At 41.7% G+C, this 23,566-nt stretch overlaps 1 protein-coding gene across 11 annotated transcripts in view; it reads right to left on the bottom strand.

Annotated features, from left to right (window-relative positions):
- Positions 1–23,566, bottom strand: part of CACNA1C (calcium voltage-gated channel subunit alpha1 C) — a 648,720-nt gene that overhangs the window by 213,680 nt on the left and 411,474 nt on the right. For all 11 annotated transcript variants that reach the window (XM_072766363.1, XM_072766357.1, XM_072766353.1 and 8 more), the window contains exon 6: positions 4,343–4,501. In XM_072766363.1, coding sequence (XP_072622464.1) covers positions 4,343–4,501 — 159 coding nt within the window. The remainder of the gene's footprint in view (positions 1–4,342; positions 4,502–23,566) is intronic.

Genomic DNA, 23,566 nt, shown 5'->3' with positions numbered 1-23,566 from the left:
TGTGAAATTAAGGACATTGTCTCATGCTTGTAGAAGGTAACAGTAATAAACAGAACAGACTTCAGTCCTAACAAATAGTTGCCTTTAACAATAGTGAAAATATGCTCTCAGATAGGGAATTTGCTTATAGTTTTCATTTCGAAATAACAGGTCACTCAGGATCTTTTTTTGTTTCATATGCATCAAAACAATTACAAGTGCCTAGGATCTCTGTAGTGAAGATTACTGGTTGGTTGGTTGGCTCTTTCTCAGTTTGTGCCTGCAAATTTGCAACTGTTTACACAGAGGAAGATGGAAGATGAATATTAATCCTAAGTAAGGGACTGATCTTACGAGAATGGAGTTGAGCAGCATGCTTGAAAATATATGCTGGAGTGTGTCTTCTTGGCTTTTTTTCTTTTTTTCTCTCTTAACAGCTTTATTGAAATATAATTTACATGTCTTACAATTCATCAGTGTAAATGTACGGCTCAATTATTTTTAGTAAATTTATATAGTTGTGCAGCCATCACCACAATCCATTTTAAAACATGTCCATCATTCTCCCAAATTCCCGTGTGCCTGTTTGCAGTCAAACCCTGCTTCTCTCCCCAGCCCCTAGCAACCTGATCTACACTCTGTCTCTATAGCTTTGCCTTTCCAGAAATTTCATAGAAATAGAATCATGCGATATGTAGCTTTTTGTGTCTGTCTTCTTCCACTCAGCATAATGTTTTTGAGGTTCATCTGTGTTGTTGCACATATCTGTATAGTATATTCTCTTTTGTTGCCAAGCAGTGCATTTCACTGTACGTCTATCCATTCACCAGCTAATGGACATTTGGATTGTTTCCAGGTTTGGGCTATTGTGAACAGTGAGTGCTGCTTCCTGGCTTATTCTTGGCCTGGTGCTTCGGGTTATGTATGAGTCTTTGTGTGATGACCAAGGTGTAAAGGTCTGCATCGCTGGTCCCTGTACTGTTGGAGAGAATGACAGCATCCACACCATTTCCTGACTTCGGGATCTGGCTCCCAACAGGACTCCACTCATGTAACTGAACTCTAGTCAATTTTTTGTGACTTCTGAATTTTTGAAATCTTTGGAGATTTGGACATGAGTTTAAACAATGGGAGGCTATAAAAGGGGGGAATTCACTAAAAAGTGAACCCCAAGCTCAAAGAATACATAAAAAAGTGAGTAACAAACACCCCAAAAATAGAGAGACTGAGAAACCAAGAACTAAACAGATCACATGTTCTGTTGGATTTCTCACTCATTCTGGTGATGGCTTTCTACTGTGATGTGTTCAGTCTCTGTGATAAAAGGAGATGGGAGAAAAAGAGAAGGTGAAAAAACAGAGGGACAACTTGCATTTCTTTTTCTTCTGCTTTGCTTTCTAGTGAATAACGATGCTATTAATCTTTGTATTGTGACTGTTCATCTGACAGCCTTCCTTGTATTCTCTATTCCTGAAACAGGCAAAAATAAGGAAAAAGTGAAGGTTGCTAAAGTGAATTCTGAATGTCCTCAAGGTAGAAAAACATATTTTGGAGTTTTACAAAAAAATATATGTTGAAAGGAAAATGGCATCAAAGGGAAGTGATCTCATTAATAAAAAAGAAAGAGATGAGGTTCAGATAGATTATCTAAAGGCTCAAGTGCCACTGCTATTTTAAATCTATCTTGAACAACAATAAAAAAGATTTGAGAACAATTAAGAAGCAATGATGATCTGGTAAAAATAGGTATCTATAAAAAGCACTAACGGGAACACTTGAAAAATATGAACACACATCAGCAGGTCCTTGCAACATGCACTTGAGGGTGAGGGGAAATTAGTTTGAACATGAAAATGTGTTGGTTTTCTTTTGCAGAGTCATGAAGCTGGAGAAAGAAACAAAGATGTGGACCCTACGCTTTAAAACAGAAGTGAAGAGAAACAGAATCTTTCTGGAAAGTCCAAATTAAGTTTGTGGTAAAAGAATGGTGAATGGGGATCCCTGGGTGGCTCAGCAGTTTAGCACCTGCCTTCGGCCAGGGGCATGATCCTGGAGTCTCGGGATTGAGTTCCGCATTGGGCTCCCTGTATGGAGCCTGCTTCTCCGTCTGCCTGTGTCTCTGCCTCTCTCTCTGTGTCTCTCATAAATAAATAAAATCTTAAAAAAAAAAAGAATGGTGAAGATTAGGAGAGATTTTAGAAACGCAGTTAATACCAACAAGAACATGAAATCCTGGGAGAGTGCCAGTTAGGGGTTCCAAGGAGAAATCAAGAAAGACAAAATCAATTACTTTTTTAGGATCCAACTTTAAGGAGAGAATACAATGAGAGTAATTTCATTTCTAGGTTTGAGCCAACCAATTCTTTGCTGGTCTCAGGGGTAATTAGTGTGCTTGGGAGAGCAATTCAGAGTGACCTGGCTCAGAGTGCCATCAAACAGATGGGACAGCCAGAAACAAAAGGTGTCGGCATATGGTGATGTATCTGTTGAGGAACTAGGAAGGCACCTTGCAAATGCCTCTGGGTTTGGAGAAAAATTGCCTCTTCAGAGACCACCTCTACAGGGAACTGGAAGGGCAGCCTAGAGGCTGAATAATGGTCCACCCAGCCAGCTCCAGAGCTTTCTTTATCGAAAACACAGCTCAAAATCCAATGTGTCCTACAATCCACAAGCACATAAAATTCATAGTCTGAGAAATAATCTTAAAGTACAGAAAGAAGAATTTGATCTAAATTCCATTAAAAATATGACAGGGCTCACAAGCACCTTTTATAATCTAAGTTTGCAGAAAAATATGGTAATTTAATCCAAAGTCTGAAATTAAACAAAACAACAATCACTCATTCCAAAGGTGGTACAAAACTCTCCAAAAATACATGGGGATTGGTTTCAAAGATTGCAGATTTTTGGTATTCTTCTCTATGGCTGCATGGAGTACGACCAGATTCCCATACGTTTTTTTCTTCTCATTAGTTTTAGTCACTATGTAGGTGGAAAAGGCCCTGATAACAGTACTATCATGTTCTGTTGGGAGTGATGCAGTAGGTCCTTGGATTTGTCATCAGATGGCAGATTTAGGAAAGGGAACTACATGAGCTCCTGATTGCAGAGTATTGAGTGAAAAGGCTTCTATAGCCAGCCAGGTGTCCTCAGCCCCTCTTCTCAGCAGGGAGCCTGACTCTGCACAGAGTGAAGTCATCTTCCTGGTGGAGCTGGCATGGCTCTTCTCTCTGGACCACTTCTTGCAGAGTCTGTCCTCTGAAACCCTGGCTCCCCAGGCTGTTGGTCATTTTCACTATGGGAACTAACTAACTTCCCTTCTAACTCGTGGGGTGAAGGTAAGATCCACCACTAAATAATATGATGCATCTTCTGGTAGTCACTCCTTGTTGTACAGATCTGTCCCTACTTACGGTTCCTAAAGCAAGAGGGGTCAAATTTAATTTAAGCAGTACAGATGGAGAGCAATGTGGTATCTTTTAAAGATTCAGACAGATGCTCCCCTTTCTCCACCAAGATGCCAAAACCAAGATGAAAGATCTTGTTGTTGGAAGAAATAATCACATAAATTTAACACTCCCCTTTTGGGGGGAAGTATTTTTTTTTCAACAAATTTTTATGCTAAACTATTTTATGTATCTAAATTTTGTCAATTTCTGTTTAAATGATTTTTTAAAGGTGCAGCTGAAATTTTAGTAACCTAAGACAGTTTGTAGCATATTCCACAAACCAAAACTTTAGTCCTTTTCAGAGAAGTGCTTAATGGGTCAGCATTGCTTGTTAAATATATCGATTTATGGAAAGGACCTGGAGAGAGAAGTGTCAGAAAGGCCTGCCTGTAACAAGGGGCCAGGAGAAGCAGAAAACACTGAGCACAGAGGAGGCAAGATCAGCCCCGAAGGGTGGACAGAACCCAGGGCTTTTGATGACAAGGGACACTGAAGGACCAATGAACAGAGAGACACACCGTCACTACATCAGTTCTGATTTTTAAATTAAAATACTCCAGGTTGTCTAGGTGATGTTTCTTGATTTGCACAGCTCATTTAAACTGTTTAGTAGTGCTGGATGGGAGCTTGCAATTAGCTGTTTCAACAGAGATCTATTTAGTATCTTAGTGCAGGAGGCAGCATATCAGTCTCATAACAGGGATGTATTTCATTAAAAAGAAATATTAGCTGAGAGGAAAAGAATACCAATCTCTGCCTCTCATGTACCCATGGAATGAAAAGATGAGTGCTTCAGTGGAGGACGCCTGCCCTAGCACCTCTGGTCATATGGTAGCAGTTCACCCAGCTACAAGGAAAGTAGTGATAAGACAGGGAAATTTCTTGAGAGCTGGTCACTCGGCATCTTCCCTTACCTGCTATGCCTTCCTGGTTGTAGCAGGTCTTATGCATTTTCCCCATGAAGAGCTCCAAGCCGATTATGGCATAGATGATAATGACAAACAGCACTAACAGGGCAATATGCAGCAGGGGCACCATGGCCTTGATAATGGAATTCAGAACCACCTGGAGACCTACAATGACAAAATCAGACAGTAGTCATGAGCACATCAGGTTCCATTTACTGAAACAAGTGCTATCTTGGATGCCGTACTGACACGATCTCATGCAATCTTTTTAGCAACTCTACCAGTGATATGTCATAAGCCCCATTTTTCAGATGAGGAAAGTGAGGCTTAAGGTCACCCAGTCAGTGAGTGACAGAGCAGTGATTGATAACTAGGTTGGCCTGACTCCAAATCTTTCTTGGAGGCACATGCAAATGGAGGGACTAGCAGATGCTGTGCTTCTAAGGGGAAGAACATATTGTTTTATCCAGAATGGTCCAATTTTTAATATCCTGTCTTAGAGACAGCCTAGCATCTTTTTGTTCTAAACCAGTGTCTCACTACAGGAGAGTTAACTTGGACTAGAGACAGCCCTGCAAGGACTCACATATTACTCAAGGTGGGATTACTAGAGCCTATGGTTGAACCATCTGCCAGAAAACATAAATCTAGTTGTCAGGCATCTAGGAGGGTGGGACTTCCTTTGTTGAAACTGATTCATACCTCCCAGGATACAAGTATGTGGTGGGACCTTCTCTCCAGAGATTACATGAGTGGACCTCTCTTGTCTATAGATTTCCAACCAGGCCCCTTTCCCTCAGAACCTAAATCTGAAGAACATATCAGCCTTCCATTCAAAAACCCCAGTGAAGGGAGTTCATGTTTAATGGATGCGTACTTTCCATCTGGGGAGATGAAAAAGTTCTAGAGATGGATGGTGGTGATGGCAGCACAGTGTGAAAATACTTAGTGCCACTGAACCATACACTTAAAATGGTTATAATGGGCAAATTTTGATATGGATATGTTACCACAATAAAAGCTGAAAGTACCCAGATCCTGTCAGGAAAAAAAAGTAAATGAAAAATCCTATTTAGCATATGGGTCTTGTCAGTGCACCCCAAAAGTCTTTAGGCTTGTACTATTGTCTTGTGGCAAAAAGGATCCCTGAATTTATGAGCTCAACCCTCTTTGACACCAAGAATGCTCTTTGTTTAAAAGGGATGTTACAAGTTTTCATTTGCAAATAGTGGAGCCAGAGTTATCAGAAAGCCACCCCCAGATTACATCCAGTCCCAAGAAAGCTTTCTGTCTACAGTGACTACACCAAATCTTCATGTCTAAGGAGAGAAGTGGGAGAAGGACAGGTTCTCCTTCCTTACCTCTAGGCCAGTTGTGCCAGATTTTCAGTTCCTAGAAAATCTTGTGGCCACCTTTGACATACATAAGGTGGGATACCTACCTGTGCATCACCTATACAGGGCCACTTCTAGCGTCTCCACCTGAGGTACCCACCCAGCTGTGGACATCCTTCCACTCTTCCGTGTATTGGGAGTTTCACCTTTGTACTCACCCATGGCCCTCCCTATGCACTGGATAAACAGTCTGGGTCACCCTCTTCCCAGGCCCCAAGGCAGCCACTGTTGTTTTGTGATTTGGTGGAGTGATTTTCACAAGGCAAATTAGAGGAATTCTCCCTAGCTATTAAGCCAAGATGGGGAGAGGCAAAAAATATATAAAAGAAGAGAAAAGCTGGAATAATTTTACTTGTGAGTTAATGAGAGTGCTTTTGCAGCTTCCCATTAGAACAAGATGTTTTCAGATCCAAATGATTTCATTAATTAGCAAGTTGTACACACATTAGTGTTAAAGTACGTGAAGCCATGGAGGAAGTTGAAAACTGAACTGCAAAACAAGTTTCAGAGGTGTCTGCTGGTGGAGGAGTGCTCTGAGTGCTCCTCACTGAAGGGGAGGGAGATCTCTGGCTCAGGCCTACCTGGGCCAGCAGCAGGATTTGTTATCAGACCTTTGATGCCACCGCCTGGGGTGCTGAGAAAGTGGTGGCAGACACAGAATGGGAGACTCCCCTTTGTGCTGTGGCCAGAAGTTCTGCTCTCAGAATCCTTCCTGTGCCCTTCATGGGGCACAAGGGCTGGAGCCTGAAATACTTTTCTGTCCACTCCCATCCCCTGCCCCTCATTCTCTGCATTGCTAGTCAAAATAGCTTTTCTTTTAGCCTCAAATATGCCATACTGGCAGACCTCAGAGATATTGAAGGTTCAATTCCAGACCACTGCAAGGAAAGGAATGTTGCATTAAAGCAAGTCAAATGCATGTTTTGTTTCCAGATGCATATAAAGGTTGTGTTTATACTACGCTGGAGTCTATTAAAGCGTGCAATAGCATTACCTCTAAAAACCCAACATATATACCTTAATTAAAAAATACTTTTTTTTGCTAAAAAATGCTATCATCTGAGCTTTCAGTGAGTCATAATCACCAATCACAGATCACCATAACAAATATAATAATAATAAAGAAGTTTGAAATGTTGTGAGAATTACCCACATGTGACACAGAAACACAAAATGAGCAAATGTTGCTGGGAAAGTGGCTTGGCAGATTTGCTTAATGCAGGGTTGCCACAAATCCTCAATTTGTGAAAAATGCAGCATCTGCAAGCACAATAATATGAAGTACAATAAAGCGAGGTATGCCTGAACTTCCTCTGCCCCAGGCCTGTGAAGCATGCTGTCCCCCTCAGCCTGGAAGACTTTTCCACAGTCCCCTCCTACCTAGCCTTCAGCTCTCAGCCCAAGCATCTCTCTTCCCCAAGCTCCGGGACAAAGAGGTTTCCTCTCTTATATATCTCCTTGGAATGATTTTCCTTCCTTTGGAGCATTAGTCTCACTTCAGAATTATATGCCTACTTAGTGGTTTTTGAGCATTTTTATTTGTCTTTCACATTGTACTGAGTTTTGTGAAGACAGGAACCGCCCGCTCTTTTCACTGCTTTAGCACTAATGCCTTGCTTGGTGCTCAGCATGTGGCAGGCACCCAGCAAGTATTTACTGAAGAAGGGACAAAACTCCCAATCTAGGTTAATGTTCTTGCTGTCATGGTGATCTGATGGACTTCGCTGCAATGGAGTCTGCTCTACAGGTAAGGATGTGAATGGACAGGTAAGTTTCAGAGGCCTGCAAACTTAGGCAGAGACTACTGAGTAGGCTACAGAGAGGCCAAAAGGAAGCTACAGCAGTCTGTGGGGCTCCCTTCCAGCCATCAGGGATGCCATCAGAGTCCTGAAATAATGCTCTGTTCGCCCATCCCTTTCTCAGCTGGGGGCCATACCACCCACCTGAGCACCCAGTCCAGAAATCTGATTCCTGAGGCTTTTCCCTTTAACTGGTTACCAAGTCATGCAAGTTTGATTTTGAAGTATCCTTGGACAAGAACAAATTATTTTTACTATATAAGTAACATACGAAAAATAATGTATTATAGAGAAAATGACAGAGAACATAGAAAATCATAGAGAAATAGAAAATACTTATTATAGAGAAATTAAAAAACATGGGAAGCAAAAAGAAGAGGGAAGTCATCCCTTATTCCACCACTCAGAGATGACCACTGTTGCCTTTGGCATGTATTTTGGATATTTTGGTTCATGACTTGTTTTCTTCTTCTTTATCCTCTTGGTGTTTTTCGTTCAGTTAACAGTCTCTTTAAGTCCAGTTTTACCCAATCTTCATGTTACAGTTAGAAAGCTCATGATGAAGCACAAACTGGGGGCACCTGGGTGGCTCAGTGGTTGATCATCTGCCTTCAGCTCAGGTCATGGTCCAGGTCCTGGGATCAAGTCCCTCACCAGGCTCCCTGCTCAGTGGGGAATCTGCTTCTCCCTTTCCCTTAGACTCCCCCCCCACACCACTTGTGCTCTCTATCTCTCAAAATAAATAGATAAAATCTTAAAAAATAAGGTACAAACTGGAATGTGTTGCTCCCCTGATGAAAAGTCCTTTGATGACCCTCACCACCTACAGGTAAAACCCACCTGCCTCCTTTCATACTTTGATCACATCCGATTCCAGTTTACACCTTACATTCCAAGAATATACCAAACTGTCCAAAGTTCTCTCCTTTCATGGCTCCCTATCTTAGCAATATGCTATTCCACCTGCCTTGAATATCATTCCCTGCAGCCTCTTGCATCTTCTCATCTTTCTATCTCAGCACATAGTAGTGACTCATGAATGCACATGAAGCAGAATTACATTTGTAAGCACAGGCTGCCTTAGAAAACACTAACCACAATGATGAAAGATTTGGAAACCATGTCATGCAATAATCTTTAGAAGAAACTGAAGATATATTGTCAGGAAAAGATAAGACTCATGGAATGGGAAAAGCATAAGCAGAGAGGGTGATATCAATGATTTTCACATGATTTAAACTGCTATTTTGAGGAACAGTTAGATGAATTTGATGTAACCACATGGATGGAACCAGGACTAATGAGGAAGTTTCCAAAAAAGGTTAGGTTCAACAGAAATGAAAACTATCAAAAAAACCAGACCTATCTGAAGGTAGAATGAGATACTTTAAGAGATAGTGGGATAGCCAAAATATGGAAAGAGCCCAGATGTCCATTGACAGATAAATGGATAAATAAGATATGATATATATATATATATATATATATATATATATACACATATATCATATATATGTAATGGAATATTGATCAGCCATAAATAGAATGAAATCTTTCCATTTGCTGCAATGTGGCTAGAACTAGAGGGTATTATGCTAAGGGAAATAAATCAGTCTGAGAAAGAAAAATACCGTAAGATTTCACTCATATGTGGAATTTAAGAAACAAAACAGATGAACATAGGGGAAGTGAAGGAAAAATAAAATAAGATAAAAACAGAGAGGGAGGCAAACCATAAGGGACTCTCAACTCTAGGAAACAAGCTGAGGGTTGCTGGAGGGGAGGGGGGTGGGGGGATGAGGTAACTGGGTGATGGGCATTAAGGAGGGCACCTGATGAAATGAGCACCGGCTGTTATATGTGACTTATGAATACTAAATTCTACCCCAAACTAATAATACACTATATAGCAACTAATTGAATTTAAATAAAAAAATAAAAGAGGTAGTGGGCTCTCCATCCTCAGATGTGTCCAAGTATTGACTGAACAAGTTCTTGGAGGAGGTGCCTTGTTGTCATTCGGCCACTGGGTGAAGAATTGCCAGGCACACTAAAGTCCCCTATATCCTCATTAACCTATTCTGAAGACATTACCATGGGTCAGGTGCAGCTCTCAGCACTCTCCTTGGATTATTCTATTTCCCCCTTCATAGGCAACAACCTATGAAGTAGGTACTATTATTAACTGTATTTTACAGATGAGAAAAGTGAGTCCTAGAGAAGTTAAATGACTTTCCCATAGTTATATAGCTGGTGAGTGGTGGTATGGGGTACAGCGCCAGGCAGCCTGGCTCTAGAGCCTATGGTCTTCATCATTGTGCTAAATGTTTCCCTATACCAACTAGACTGTGGGTCTCAGCCTCTAAAATCTGCATCTAATAAGCAGTAACACGTTTGCAACATCTGCAGTGAAGGTTGAGAAGCCTACTTCCTGCTTTCAGGAGAGCCCACATGTTTCCGAGGCAAGTCCAGGAAAGGCTTCTAGTTTCTGCCTGCTTTCCTCACAGCCAGGCCAGGATGGCAGAACTCAGGCTGCTGCATGAAAGCATAGGCCCAGAAGTCCTTCTTTCCCATCCATCATACAGACTGTAGCTCTCAAGGCCTGGATGCTTAATATCTTCTCTTTGGGACTGGCTCCCAGCTGTCCCAGAAACAGTTCCTCCAGCTCAAGCTCTAATTTGGAAAACACATTGATATTTTGCCACCCAAGTGTTCTCCTGCAATAAGCCACACTTACAGATAAGCAATTGCTAGGCCCTTCTTCAGGGCTGGCTGATCATGTCGTTGGAAGCAAATGGGCCCTAGGTAAGCCTAGTGAAGAAACTACTGGAAAATGTCCTGGTAACACAAGATCAATAAAAGCCTACAAATGAGATGAGTCTATTTTCCTAGCCTCAACTCAGGATATGAGATCTGACAAATACACGTGTACTAATGGGGACAATAGGGGAATATATTTGATATGAGAACTATACCAGGAAATTTGGAACATAGAGATCCACACAGGGATTAAACATATCATCTAGAAATTCAGGGTCTGTTAATCTACAATTCATGTCAGATGACCTCTTGGTAGAAGGAAAATCTCCCAAAATGCCTGGTTTCCAGACCTCCCAGGGAGATGGGGCTTTGGGAAGTGGCACTATTCAATGCTGAATTTAAGAAAAGGACAGAGATGGAGCTTAGTTGGCATATGGCCTTTTCTTTTCTCCCTCTTATGTTGCTGTTAAGCCCTGGACTAATGGCTGCATGCCTTCAGGGGTCCAGCCTGCAAATTCAAGGTCAGTAAAGGCTTAGAGGATCTGGGTTTATAAATCATCCTATTTTTTCCTTTAAAGATTAAGAGAAATCATCAATCAGTTATCGAAAGTAAAACCTGGCTTCTTTCCTGAAGACAGTGTTGAGATTAGCCTGAAAATGCCCTGGCTGACTGAAGTTGGTGCTTCCACACCTGTTACAGATGGTCCACCATGATGGATACATGGCTGAAGACACATCATACTCTTGTTTTATAAAAGAGCATCCCACTAAAGCCTGCTTTGGTGATGAATTGTTCTTTTCAGGGCCCCAGGAGTCACATCAGGAAGGAATTTGAAAATGACTTTGTGAGCAAGAGCCTGAACAAGGAAAATGAAAAGTTACTGGGGCTGAAAGGTAATGTGCAAAAGAGTTGTCTTATCAAGTGCTAGACCTACAGGCTCTGTTCTTTTCATGTAAACTCTGTTTCCATGCTCCTTCTTTTGAACTAAACTTTTAAGTCATTCTGGTATAAAATGAGAGGAAAGGGAAAAATAATTGAAGACCCCGCCAAATTGGAGATCTTTGCTAATAATAGTTTGAATTCAGTTTTTAGGTTCCACATTGACTTAAGCATTTTTTGTTGGTGGCTAGGAATGTACACTTCATGTCCAACTTTTCAGACTCCACAGTTCCAGCCAAGCATTCAGAAAGCAATAAAAATGATCAAGAAATCCTGATTGTAGAACTGACAAGGAAACTGCTGAGAATCACTGAACCAGCAGAAGAGTGGTTTGGGTTTAGTGTAGTGGTGGTAGGTACAAGTTTCTCATAGATAGACTCAGTTTGTCAGAACAGGAGGAGGACTTTGGGATCACCTAACGTAGTATTTTAGTTTTCACTCATTCAAAGGATATATATTAAGTTATGTTTCATGGGCCACCTGCTATGTTAGGGTTGGAATAGAGTGGTGGATAAGAGGTCTATAGGCATTGTAATGGAAGCCAAACATTAATCAATCATACAAATATGTTCTGTCTCACGAACTAGGGGTGGTGGAAGGGGAGGAGGGCGGGTGCTGGAGGGGAATGGGTGACGGGCACTGAGGCGGACACTTGACGGGATGAGAACTGGGTGTTTTTCTGTATGTTGGTAAATTGAACACCAATAAAAATTAATTTAAAAAAATAAATAAACATTTTGGTAAATTTCACCAGTGAAGCAAAAAAAAAAAAATCATACAAATAAATAATTACCAACTTGTCAAGATTTTTAAGGGAAGAGAACAAGGTATGCTGAGGATCATCCTTTGGCACAGAGGGTAGAGGAAGGCTTCCCAAAGAGGAAGAGAACATGGCCAGGTGAGTGGGCAGGCAGACAGGTCCAGGCAGAGAGGTCTATAAGTTCCAGCTGAAGAAGGTTGCCTGAACAGCTCAGGAAAGACCTATGGCTCTCCTAACTGTTAGCCTCATGCTTTTCCTTTGGCTTTGTTCTGCCTATTAAAAACATTACTGGAAAGAGATTTGGGAAACCAGTTTGCTGCTTGTTTGAAGTATGGGAAAGCAGAAATCACTTTCACTTTCAGAGAAAACAATTCAGGAAGCACAATGAGAAAGACTCTCCTGACAACTTCCTCATTTGTAAAATGGAGGAAATAATCCAAGCCACAGGGAGAGCAGAGGAAGGCAGGGAATTGGGCCAAGAGTATTCTACAGGCATACCCTGTTTAACTGTGCTTTGCTCTGCTGCACTTTGCAGATACTACATTTGTTTTTACAAATCGAAGGTTTGTGGCAACCCTGCATTAAGTCTATTTGTGCCATTTTTCTCAGCAGCATTTTGCTCACTTTGTGTCTCTGCATATTTTGGTAATTTTCACAATATTTCAAATGTTTTCATTATTATTATTATATTTGTTATGGTCATCTGTGATCAGTGATCTTTGATTTATCATTGTAATTATTTAGGGGTGCCATGAACCCCACCCATATAAGATGGCAAACCTAGTAAGTGTTGTGTGTGTTTGCCTGCTCTGGCAACTAACCACTGAAACACAACAATATTGAAATTAGGCCAGTTAATAACCCTACAATGGTCTCTAGGTGTTTAAGTGAAAGGAAGAGTTATGTGTGTCTCTCTCTCCTTTTAAATCAAAAGCTAGCAATGATTAAGCTTAGTGAGGAAGGCATGTAGGAGACAGGCTGAACTCCAGACCTCTTATACCAAACAGCCAAGATGTGAATGCAAACGAAATGTTCTTGAAGGAAACTAAAAGTGTTATTCTAGTGAGCACACACAATTAAGAAAGTGAAACAGCCTTATTGTTGACATGAAGAGGGTTCTAATGGCCTGGAGAGCAGATCTCACTAGGCATAACATTCCATTAAAACAAAGCCTAATCCAGAGTCAGTTCTATGAAGGTTGAGAGCGGTGAAGAAGCTGCAGAAGAAAAGTTTGAAGCTAACAGAGGTTGGTTCATGAGGTTTAAGAAGAGAAGCCATCTCCATGACATAAAAGTGCAAGATGAAGCAACAGGCACTGATGGAGAAGCTGTAGCAAGTTATTAGAAGATCTAGCCAAAATCATTAATGAAAGTTGCTACACTAAACAGATTTTCAATGTAGACAAAATAGTCTTATATTGGAAGATGCTTTCTAGACTTTTATAACTAGAGAGGAGAAGTCAATGCCTGGTCTCAAAACTTCAAAGGACAGGTTGACTCCTGTTAGGGGCTAATGTAGTTGGTGATTTTAAGTTAAAGCCAATGCTTTACCATTCTAGGGCCCACAAAAATTATGTTAAATATACTCTGACTATGCTGTATAAATGGAAAAACAAAGCCTGGATGACAGCATATCTATTTACAATACAGTTTACTAAATATTTAAAGCCCACTGTTGAGAACTACTTCCCAGAAAAAATGGTTCCTTTCAAAATATGACTGCTCACTAACAATGTACCTGGTCAGCTAAGAGCTCTAATGGAGGTGTACAATGAGATGAATGCTGTTTTCATGCCTGCTAATGGAACATCCATTCTGCAGCCCATGGATCAAGGAGTAATTTCAACTTTTACAATTTAAGAAATACATTCTGTAAAACCACAGTTCCTATTGATAGTGATTCCTCAGATGGATCTGGGAAGAGTAAACTGAAAACCTTCTGGAAAGGATTCACCATTCTAGATGCTAGTAAGAACATCTGTGATTCACAGCAAGAGGTTAAAATATCAACATGAACAAGAGTTTGGAAGAAGTTGATTCTAACCTTCATTGCTGACTTTGAGAGGATCTATACTCCAGAGGAAGTAACTGCAGATGTGGTGGAAAGAGAAAAAGAACTACAAGTAGAAGTGGGACCTGAAGATGGGACTACATTGCTGCAATCTTGTGATAAAACTAGAACAGTTGAGGAGTTGCTTCTTATGGATGAGCAAAGAAAGTGGTTTCTTGAATGGAATCTACTGCTGGTGAAGATTCCATGAAAACTGCTGAAATGACAGCAAAGGACTTAGAATATTACATAAACTTAGTTGATAGAGCAGTAGCGGGGTTTGAGAGGATGGACTCTAATTTTGAAAGAGGTTCTACTATGGGGAAAATACTATCAAAGAGTATTACATGCCACAGAGAAATTGTTCATGAAAGGAAAAGTCAAACAATGGAGCAAACTTCATCATTGTAGAGGAATATATTTCCATTAAACAGGTGCTCAATAGAGCATTGTCCTTACCATGTCCATTAAGACCCCTATTGTCCCTAGACCTGAATCACTTTGGACCTGGGACACAGATGTTGAGGAAGTGTAGATAAAATACCAACATTTCCCAGGAGGAGAATCTAGGATGATGCTTTTCTTCTTTAACTACTACTTCTCCCTCAGTTTGCCCTGGCAGAAATAGTATCAGAGGGGCTCCCCTTCTCTAATGAGGAGAAACTGATACCTAGACAGTAGAGAGCTCTTCTTCTAAGGGTCAGAGTTGTTATCTCCAGGCCACCACACACAACTGTGCATTCCTTACCTGTGAACCTATTGAGCACCTATGAAGTACTCTGCTGATTGCTATGGGAGGTGGGGGAGAAGGATAGTGCAATGCAGTGGTTAAAGCATAAGGACCCCTGATTGACCCAAATGACCAGGTTGAATCCTGGCTCCACCACTTCTCAGATAAGTGACCTTGGATAAACTATTTGATCTCATCTTAAGGTAAGGATGATGATAGTCCCTACCCTTGATTAAACCAGTCAATTCACATTAAATACTTAGAACAATTGTGGCGGATAGTAAATGCCATTATTATTGTAAGCATGGTCAAGCTATCAGTGGAACCCTAAAGCAGTGAATGTGCACACAGGTTACCTGGAATCTTGTTAAACTGCAGATTCTGATTCAGGCCATGTAGGGAGGAGCCTGAGTTCTATATTTCTGAGCATGCCTGGGTGATGCCAAAGCTCTTCTTGCTCCACTGACCACACTTTGGGAAGCAAGGCCATAGAGCATGCTGGTCATCCTGGGAGGTCACAGCAATCTTGTTTGGTCTTGCTCTTAAGTAGTTATTGGATTTTCATCGTAGTAGGGTGATCCTTGTCACATCACTCTTGTCAGATAATTTATATGAGGGAGGAGGGGCAAGATGGCAGAAGAGTAGGGTCCCCAAGTCACCTGTCCCCACCACATTACCTAGATAACCTTCAAATCATCCTGAAAATCTACGAATTCGGCCTGAGATTTAAAGAGAGACCAGTTGGAATGCTACAGTGAGAAGAGTTCGCGCTTCTATCAAGTTCTAGGAAGACGGGGAAAATGAAATAAAGAAACAAAAAGCCTCCAAGGGGGAGGAGCCCCGCGAGGAGCCGGGCTAAAGCCGGGGCGAGTGTCTCCAGGACAGGAGAGCCCCGTCCCGGAGAAGCAGGAGCTGCACCAACCTTCCTGGGCGGAAAGGGGCCTGTAAAGAGTTGGAGCAGTACCCAGGAGGGCGGGGATGCCCTCGGGCTCCCTGGGACACTAACAGGCACCTGCGCCCCGGGAGATGCGCCGAGCTGCCTAAGGGCTGCAGCGCGCACGGCGGGGCCCGGAGCAGCTCGGAGGGGCTGGGGCGGCGGCTCCGCGGAGGGGGCTGTGGGGCGGGAGCACGAATCCATCAGCGCAGGCCCCAGAGCGCAGGGCGCCGGGACACAGCCCAGGATCCTGCCTCCCCTGGGACAGGCAGAGGCCGGGAGGGCCCAGGACAGCGAGGATGCTCCTGCCCGGAGCTGAGCAGATCAGCGGCCCCGCCCCGGAGCCTCCAGGCCCTGCAGACGGAGAGCCCCGGAGCTACTGCGGGAGCTGACTCCAGGGGTGCAGAGCTGGCCCCGCCACTGTGGTTGTTCCTCCTGGGGCCTCACGGGGTAAACAACCCCCACAGAGCCCTGCACCAGGCAGGGGCAGAGCAGCTCCCCCAAGTGCTAACACCTGAGAATCAGCACAGCAGGCCCCTCCCCCAGAAGACCAGCTAGAAGGACAAGTTCCAGGGGAAGTCAAGGGACTTAAAGTATACAGAATCAGAAGATACTCCCCCGTGTTTTTTTTTTTTCTGTTTGCTTCCCCCACCCTTTTTTTCCTTTCTTTCTTTTTCTTCTCTTTTTTTCTTCCTTTTTTCTTTTTCTCTTTTTCTTTCCTTCTTTCTCTCCTCTCTTTTTCTCCTTTTCCCAATACAACTTGTTTTTGGCCACTCTGCACTGAGCAAAATGACTAGAAGGAAAACCTCACCTCAAAAGAAAGAATCAGAAACAGTCCTCTCTCCCACAGAGTTACAAAATCTGGATTACAATTCAATGTCAGAAAGCCAATTCAGAAGCACTATTATACAGCTACTGGTGGCTCTAGAAAAAAAGCATAAAGGACTCAAGAGACTTCATGACTGCAGAATTTAGATTCAATCAGGCAGAAATTAAAAATCAATTGAATGAGATGCAATCCAAACTAGAAGTCCTAACGACGAGGGTTAACGAGGTGGAAGAACGAGTGAGTGACATAGAAGACAAGTTGATGGCAAAGTGGGAAACTGAGGAAAAAAGAGACAAACAATCAAAAGACCATGAGGATAGATTAAGGGAAATAAATGACAGCCTGAGGAAGAAAAACCTACGTTTAATTGGGGTTCCCGAGGGTGCCGAAAGGGCCAGAGGGCCAGAATATGTATTTGAACAAATCATAGCTGAAAACTTTCCTAATCTGGGAAGGGAAACAGGCATTCAGATCCAGGAGATAGAGAGATCCCCCTCTAAAATCAATAAAAACCGTTCAATACCTCAACATCTAATAGTTAAGCTTGCAAATTCCAAAGATAAAGAGAAGATCCTTAAAGCAGCAAGAGACAAGAAATCCCTGACTTTTATGGGGAGGAGTATTAGGGTAACAGCAGACTCTCCACAGAGACCTGGCAGGCCAGAAAGGGCTGGCAGGATATATTCAGGGTCCTAAATGAGAAGAACATGCAACCAAGAATACTTTATCCAGCAAGGCTCTCATTCATAATGGAAGGAGATATAAAGAGCTTCCAAGACAGGCAGGAACTGAAAGAATATGTGACCTCCAAACCAGCTCTGCAAGAAATTTTAAGGGGGTCTCTTAAAATTCCCCTTTAAGAAGAAGTTCAGTGGAACAATCCACAAAAACAAGGACTGAATAGATATCATGATGACACTAAATTCATATCTTTCAATAGTAACTCTGAACGTGAACAGGCTTAATGACCCCATCAAAAGGCACAGGGTTTCAGACTGGATAAAAAAGCAGGACCCATCTATTTGCTGTCTACAAGAGACTCGTTTTAGACAGAAGGACACCTACAGCCTGAAAATAAAAGGTTGGAGAACCATTTACCATTCAAATGGTCCTCAAAAGAAAGCAGGGGTAGCCATCCTCATATCAGATAAACTAAAATTTACCCCGAAGACTGTAGTGAGAGACGAAGAGGGACACTATATCATACTTAAAGGATCTACCCAACAAGAGGACTTAACAATCCTCAATATATATGCCCCGAATGTGGGAGCTCCCAAATATTTAAATCAATTAATAACCAAAGTGAAGAAATACTTAGATAATAATACACTTATACTTGGTGACTTCAATCTAGCGCTTTCTACCCTCGATAGATCTTCTAAGCACAACATCTCCAAAGAAACGAGAGCTTTAAATGATACACTGGAGCAGATGGATTTCACAGATATCTGCAGAACTTTACATCCAAACTCAACTGAATACACATTCTTCTCAAGTGCACATGGAACTTTCTCCAGAATAGACCACATACTGGGTCACAAATCGGGTCTGAACCGATACCAGAAGATTGGGATTGTCCCCTGCATATTATCAGACCATAATGCCTTGAAATTAGAACTAAATCACAACAAAAAGTTTGGAAGGACTTCAAACACTTGGAGGGTAAGGACCATCCTGCTAAAAGATGAAAGAGTCAACCAGGAAAGTAAGGAAGAATTAAAAAGATTCATGGAAACTAATGAGAATGAAGATACAACCATTTAAAATCTTTGGGACGCAGCAAAAGCAGTCCTGAGGGGGAAATACATCGCAATACAAGCATCCATTCAAAAACTGGAAAGTAATATTCCATTGTATACATAAACCACATCTTCTTTATCCATTCATCTTTCGATGGACACCGAGGCTCCTTCCACAGTTTGGCTAACTCAAATACAAAAGCTCACCTTACACCTAAAGGAGCTAGATAAAAAAGCGCAAATAGATCCTATACCCAGCAGAAGAAGAGAGTTAATAAAGATTCGAGCAGAACTCAACGAAATCGAGACCAGAAGACTTGTGAAACAGATCAACAAAACCAGGAGTTGGTTCTTTAAAGAATTAATAAGATACATAAACCATTAGCCAACCTTATTAAAAAGAAGAGAGAAAAGACTCAAATTAATAAAATCATGAATGAGAAAGGAGAGATCACTACCAACACCAAGGAAATACAAACGATTTTAAAAACATATCATGAACAGCTATATGCCAATAAATTAGGCAATCTAGAAGAAATGGACGCATTTCTGGAAAGCCACAAACTACCAAAACTGGAACAGGAAGAAATAGAAAACCTGAACGGGCCAATAACCAGGCAGGGTTTGAAGCAGTCATCAAGAACCTCCCAAGACAAAAAAGTCCAGGGCCAGATGGCTTCCCAGGGGAATTCTATCAAACGTTTAAAGAAGAAACCATACCTATTCTACTAAAGCTGTTTGGAAAGATAGAAAGAGATGGAGTACTTCCAAATTCGTTCTATGAGGCCAGCATCACCTTAATTCCAAAACCAGACAAAGACGCCACCAAAAAGGAGAATTACAGACCAATATCCTTGATGAACATGGATGCAAAACTTCTCAACAAGATACTAGCCAATAGGATCCAACAATACATTAAGAAAATTATTCACCATGACCAAGTAGGATTTATCCCCGGGACACAACGCTGGTTCAACACTCGTAAAACAATCAATGTGATTCATCATATCAGCAATAGAAAAACCAAGAACCATATGATCCTCTCATTAGATGCAGAGAAAGCATTTGACAAAATACAGCATCCATTCCTGATCAAAACTCTTCAGAGTGTAGGGATAGAGGGAACATTCCTCAACATCTTAAAAGCCATCTACGAAAAACCCACAGCAAATATCATTCTCAATGGAGAAGCACTGGGAGCCTTTCCCCTAAGATCAGGAACAAGACAGGGATGTCCACTTTCACCACTGCTATTCAACATAGTACTGGAAGTCCTCGCCTTAGCAATCAGACAACAAAAAGACATTAAAGGCATTCAAATTGGCAAAGAAGAAGTCAAACTCTCCCTCTTGGCCTATGACATGATACTCTACATAGAAAACCCAAAAGCCTCCACCCCAAGATTGCTAGAACTCATACAGCAGTTTGGCAGCGTGGCAGGATACAAAAATCAATGCCCAGAAGTCAGTGGCATTTCTATACACTAACAATGAGACTGAAGAAAGAGAAATTAAGGAGTCAATTCCATTTACAATTGCACCCAAAAGCATAAGATACCTAGGAATAAACCTAACCAAAGAGGTAAGGGATCTATACCCTAAAAACTATAGAACACTTCTGAAAGAAATTGAGGAAGACATAAAGAGATGGAAAAATATTCCATGCTCATGGATTGGCAGAATTAATATTGTGAAAATGTCAATGTTACCCAGGGCAATTTACACGTTTAATGCAATCCCTATCAAAATACTATGGACTTTCTTCAGAGAGTTAAAACAAATTATTTCAAGATTTGTGTGGAATCAGAAAAGACCCCGAATAGCCAGGGGAATTTTATAAAAGAAAACCATAGCTGGGGGCATCACAATGCCAGATTTCAGGTTGTACTACAAAGCTGTGGTCATCAGGACAGTGTGGTACTGGCACAAAAACAGACACATAGATCAATGGAACAATGGATTCTCAATAGAGAATCCAGAAGTGGACCCTCAACTTTATGGTCAACTAATATTCAACAAAGGAGGAAAGACTATCCATTGGAAGAAAGACTGTCTCTTCAATAAATGGTGCTGGGAAAATTGGACATCCACATGCAGAAGAATGAAACTAGATCACTCTCTTGCACCATACACAAAGATAAACTCAAATTCGATGAAAGATCTAAATGTGAGACAAGATTCCATCAAAATGCTAGAGGAGAACGCAGGCAACACCCTTTTTGAACTTGGCCACAGTAACTTCCTGCAAGATACATCCACGAAGGCAAAAGTAACAAAAGCAAAAATGAACTATTGGGACTTCATCAAGATAAGAAGCTTTTGCACAGCAAAGGGTACAGTCAACAAAACTAAAAGACAACCTACAGAATGGGAGAAGATATTTGCAAATGACATATCAGATAAAGGGCTAGTTTCCAAGATCTATAAAGAACTTATTAAACTCAACACCAAAGAAACAAACAATCCAATCATGAAATGGGCAAAAGACATGAAGAGAAATCTCACAGAGGAAGACATAGACATGGCCAACATGCACATGAGACAATGCTCTGCATCAGTTGCCATCAGGGAAATACAAATCAAAACCACAATGAGATCCCACCTCACACCAGTGAGAACGGGGAAAATTAACAAGGCAGGAAACAACAAATGTTGGAGAGGATGCGGAGAAAAGGGAACCCTCTTACACTGTTGGTGGGAATGTGAACTGGTGCAGCCACTCTGGAAAACTGTGTGGAGGTTCCTCAAAGAGTTAAAAATAGAGCTACCCTATGACCCAGCAATTGCACTGTTGGAGATTTACCCCAAAGATACAGATGCAATGAAACACCGGGACACTTGCACCCTGATGTTTCTAGCAGCAATGTCCACAATAGCCAAACTGTGGAAGGAGCCTCGGTGTCCATCGAAAGATGGGGATGGATAAAGAAGCTGTGGTCTATGTATACAATGGAATATTACTCAGCCATTAGAAACGACAAATACCCACCATTTGCTTCCACGTGGATGGAACTGGAGGGTATTATGTTGAGTGAAATGAGTCAATCAGAGAAGGACAAACATTATATGTTCTCATTCATTTGGGGAATATAAATACTAGTGAAAGGGAATAGAAGGGAAGAGAGAAGAAATGGGTAGGAAATATCAGAAAGGGAGACAGAACATGAAGTCTCCTAACTCTGGGAAACGAACTAGGGGTGGTGGAGGGGAGGAGGGCAGGGAGTGGGGGTGAATGGGTAACGGGCACTGAGTGGGGCACTTGACGGGATGAGCACTGGGTGTTATTCTGTATGTTGGCAAATTGAACACCAATAAAAAATAAATTTATTATTTAAAAAAAGGATAATTTATATGATCGGTAAAGTGCATGAAGTCAGTATTGGATACAGAAAATACTACATCCTAATTGATATCAGGGTCCTATAGGATTCTTTACTACAATTTTTCTTCTTCTTTTTTCCTAGACATATGATCATGGCAGAGTGTGAGACAGGGAGACAAATACCTACACTGCACTGCTGGGGAGCAAAAGTGATGTATGCTAGTGTCTCCTTCCAGTAACAATAAAAGCTATCTAACAGAATTATGGAAAGGACTCTGATGATTATGACCCAATCCTGCAACATTACAGGAAGGAATTGCTCAGTGTCAATTTTCCCTCTTGACAGCAGGGCCTATATCATCAGCACTCTTACCAAGCTTACATCTTTAAAGGTTACTTATGGCCACCAACTGGCAAACCCATGCTTTTGCCATGGCCCTTATTTTCCTTGGCCCAGTTGATGCCATTCATTACTCCCTTCTTTTTGAAACTCTCTCCCACCTTGTCTCTGTGACAGGTGTACAGCTGTAGTTCTTCCACTTCCACAGTTAATTCTTTGCCTTCCCTCTACTTCCTCCCTTCTGAACCTCCTTTAATTTGAAGACTATTACAAAGACCAAAAAAAAAAAAATGCAGTTGCTACCTATGAAGAGCTGTAAGCTATATGGAGAGGCAGACATGGAAACAGCTAATTGCAGAAATGGGTGACAATATTCCTAAGAATTATGCCCAAAGAATTGTGGGAGCAATAAGGAAGGGGAAGAATGTACATGTGAACTGTGTCAGTGGGTGAAGCTTCCTTCTGCTCTTTTTATTCAGTTAGTTTTCTACCCCTTGTGTGGCTGTGTCTAACTCTGTTTTTCTCAGGAAATTCATTCACTGTCTCTTAAAAGGTTAGTAGTCACCACCATTAGATGAGCCCAAATTTGCAATTAGATTTTCTTTGCCTTCTATTTTAAGTTCAAGTCATATTACTCTGTAAGCCTATTAGATACTTCTGCTGGGTTGTCCTACCTTCCATCTCCTCACACTCAAGAAACCTAAACCTGAGCTCATAGCCTTTTCCCGAAAATCAGTCCCCACAAGGTTCAACCTTGGCTTATTTCTTCTTCATCAATTGCAGACAATTCTTCATCCCATAGCATCTGTCATATATGCTCTTCCTACTGCAGCCACTGCTGTCCTTGTCATCCCCTGCTTGGATTGATTCACTAGGCTTCATGTCTCCAGTTCTTTTCCACTCCAACCCATTCTGCAGCATTGGCCCATTACTCACCCTAAAACTGCCCTACTCAGAAACCTGCAATGGTTCCATCACAGAAGATAGACTCCAAATTCCCTTTTATATGATCTGCATATAGTAGGTACCCAAAATTTACTTGCAGAAAAAAATGAAACCAAGTGACAAATATCATAAGAGTAGGTTCCAGCAAAAAATGGGTGGTTACCAGGAGTGGGAAGGAGAGTGGTTTGTGGAAAGAGTCATCTTGAGAAGGAGATGTGATGGTGCCAACTCAACAGCCTGCAGGGAAGGATCTAGGGACATGAAAACTCTGACCTCACTCACCTCTCTCCTACTGAGCTCCTGCTCTGCTCCCTATTGATTGGATCCAACTGAAAGCCAGAGGGCAAGGCAGCTTTTTGCTGTACTCCATCTGATCAGCTCCCCTAGGCCTGAGAGCAGAGTAGAGAAGGGTGTGGAGTAGATGTGGTGGGGCAAATGGAACGCTGTGGCCAGACAGAACAATGAGTTTAGGGTAGTTGGCAAAGTATCATGGACTTTCTGTGTGCCACTATCACCATTCTATTAGGAGGAACCACCCTATTGACTCTAACTCACTAGCCAATCAGAGTTGGTCCTCATCTTCCAAAGTCATACCTGACTGATGTTTAACAATGAATGCTCCTATCAACATTTCTATCGTAACAATCAGAACCACTGTCACCACCATCATCAACAATATCAGCTTGTGAC

This window comes from Vulpes vulpes, chromosome 8 (genome assembly GCF_048418805.1).
Source record: "Vulpes vulpes isolate BD-2025 chromosome 8, VulVul3, whole genome shotgun sequence".
Taxonomy (NCBI): Eukaryota; Metazoa; Chordata; class Mammalia; order Carnivora; family Canidae; genus Vulpes; species Vulpes vulpes.
The sequence above is the reverse complement of the archived record's forward strand: the minus strand, read 5'-3'. Positions and strand labels throughout refer to the sequence as shown.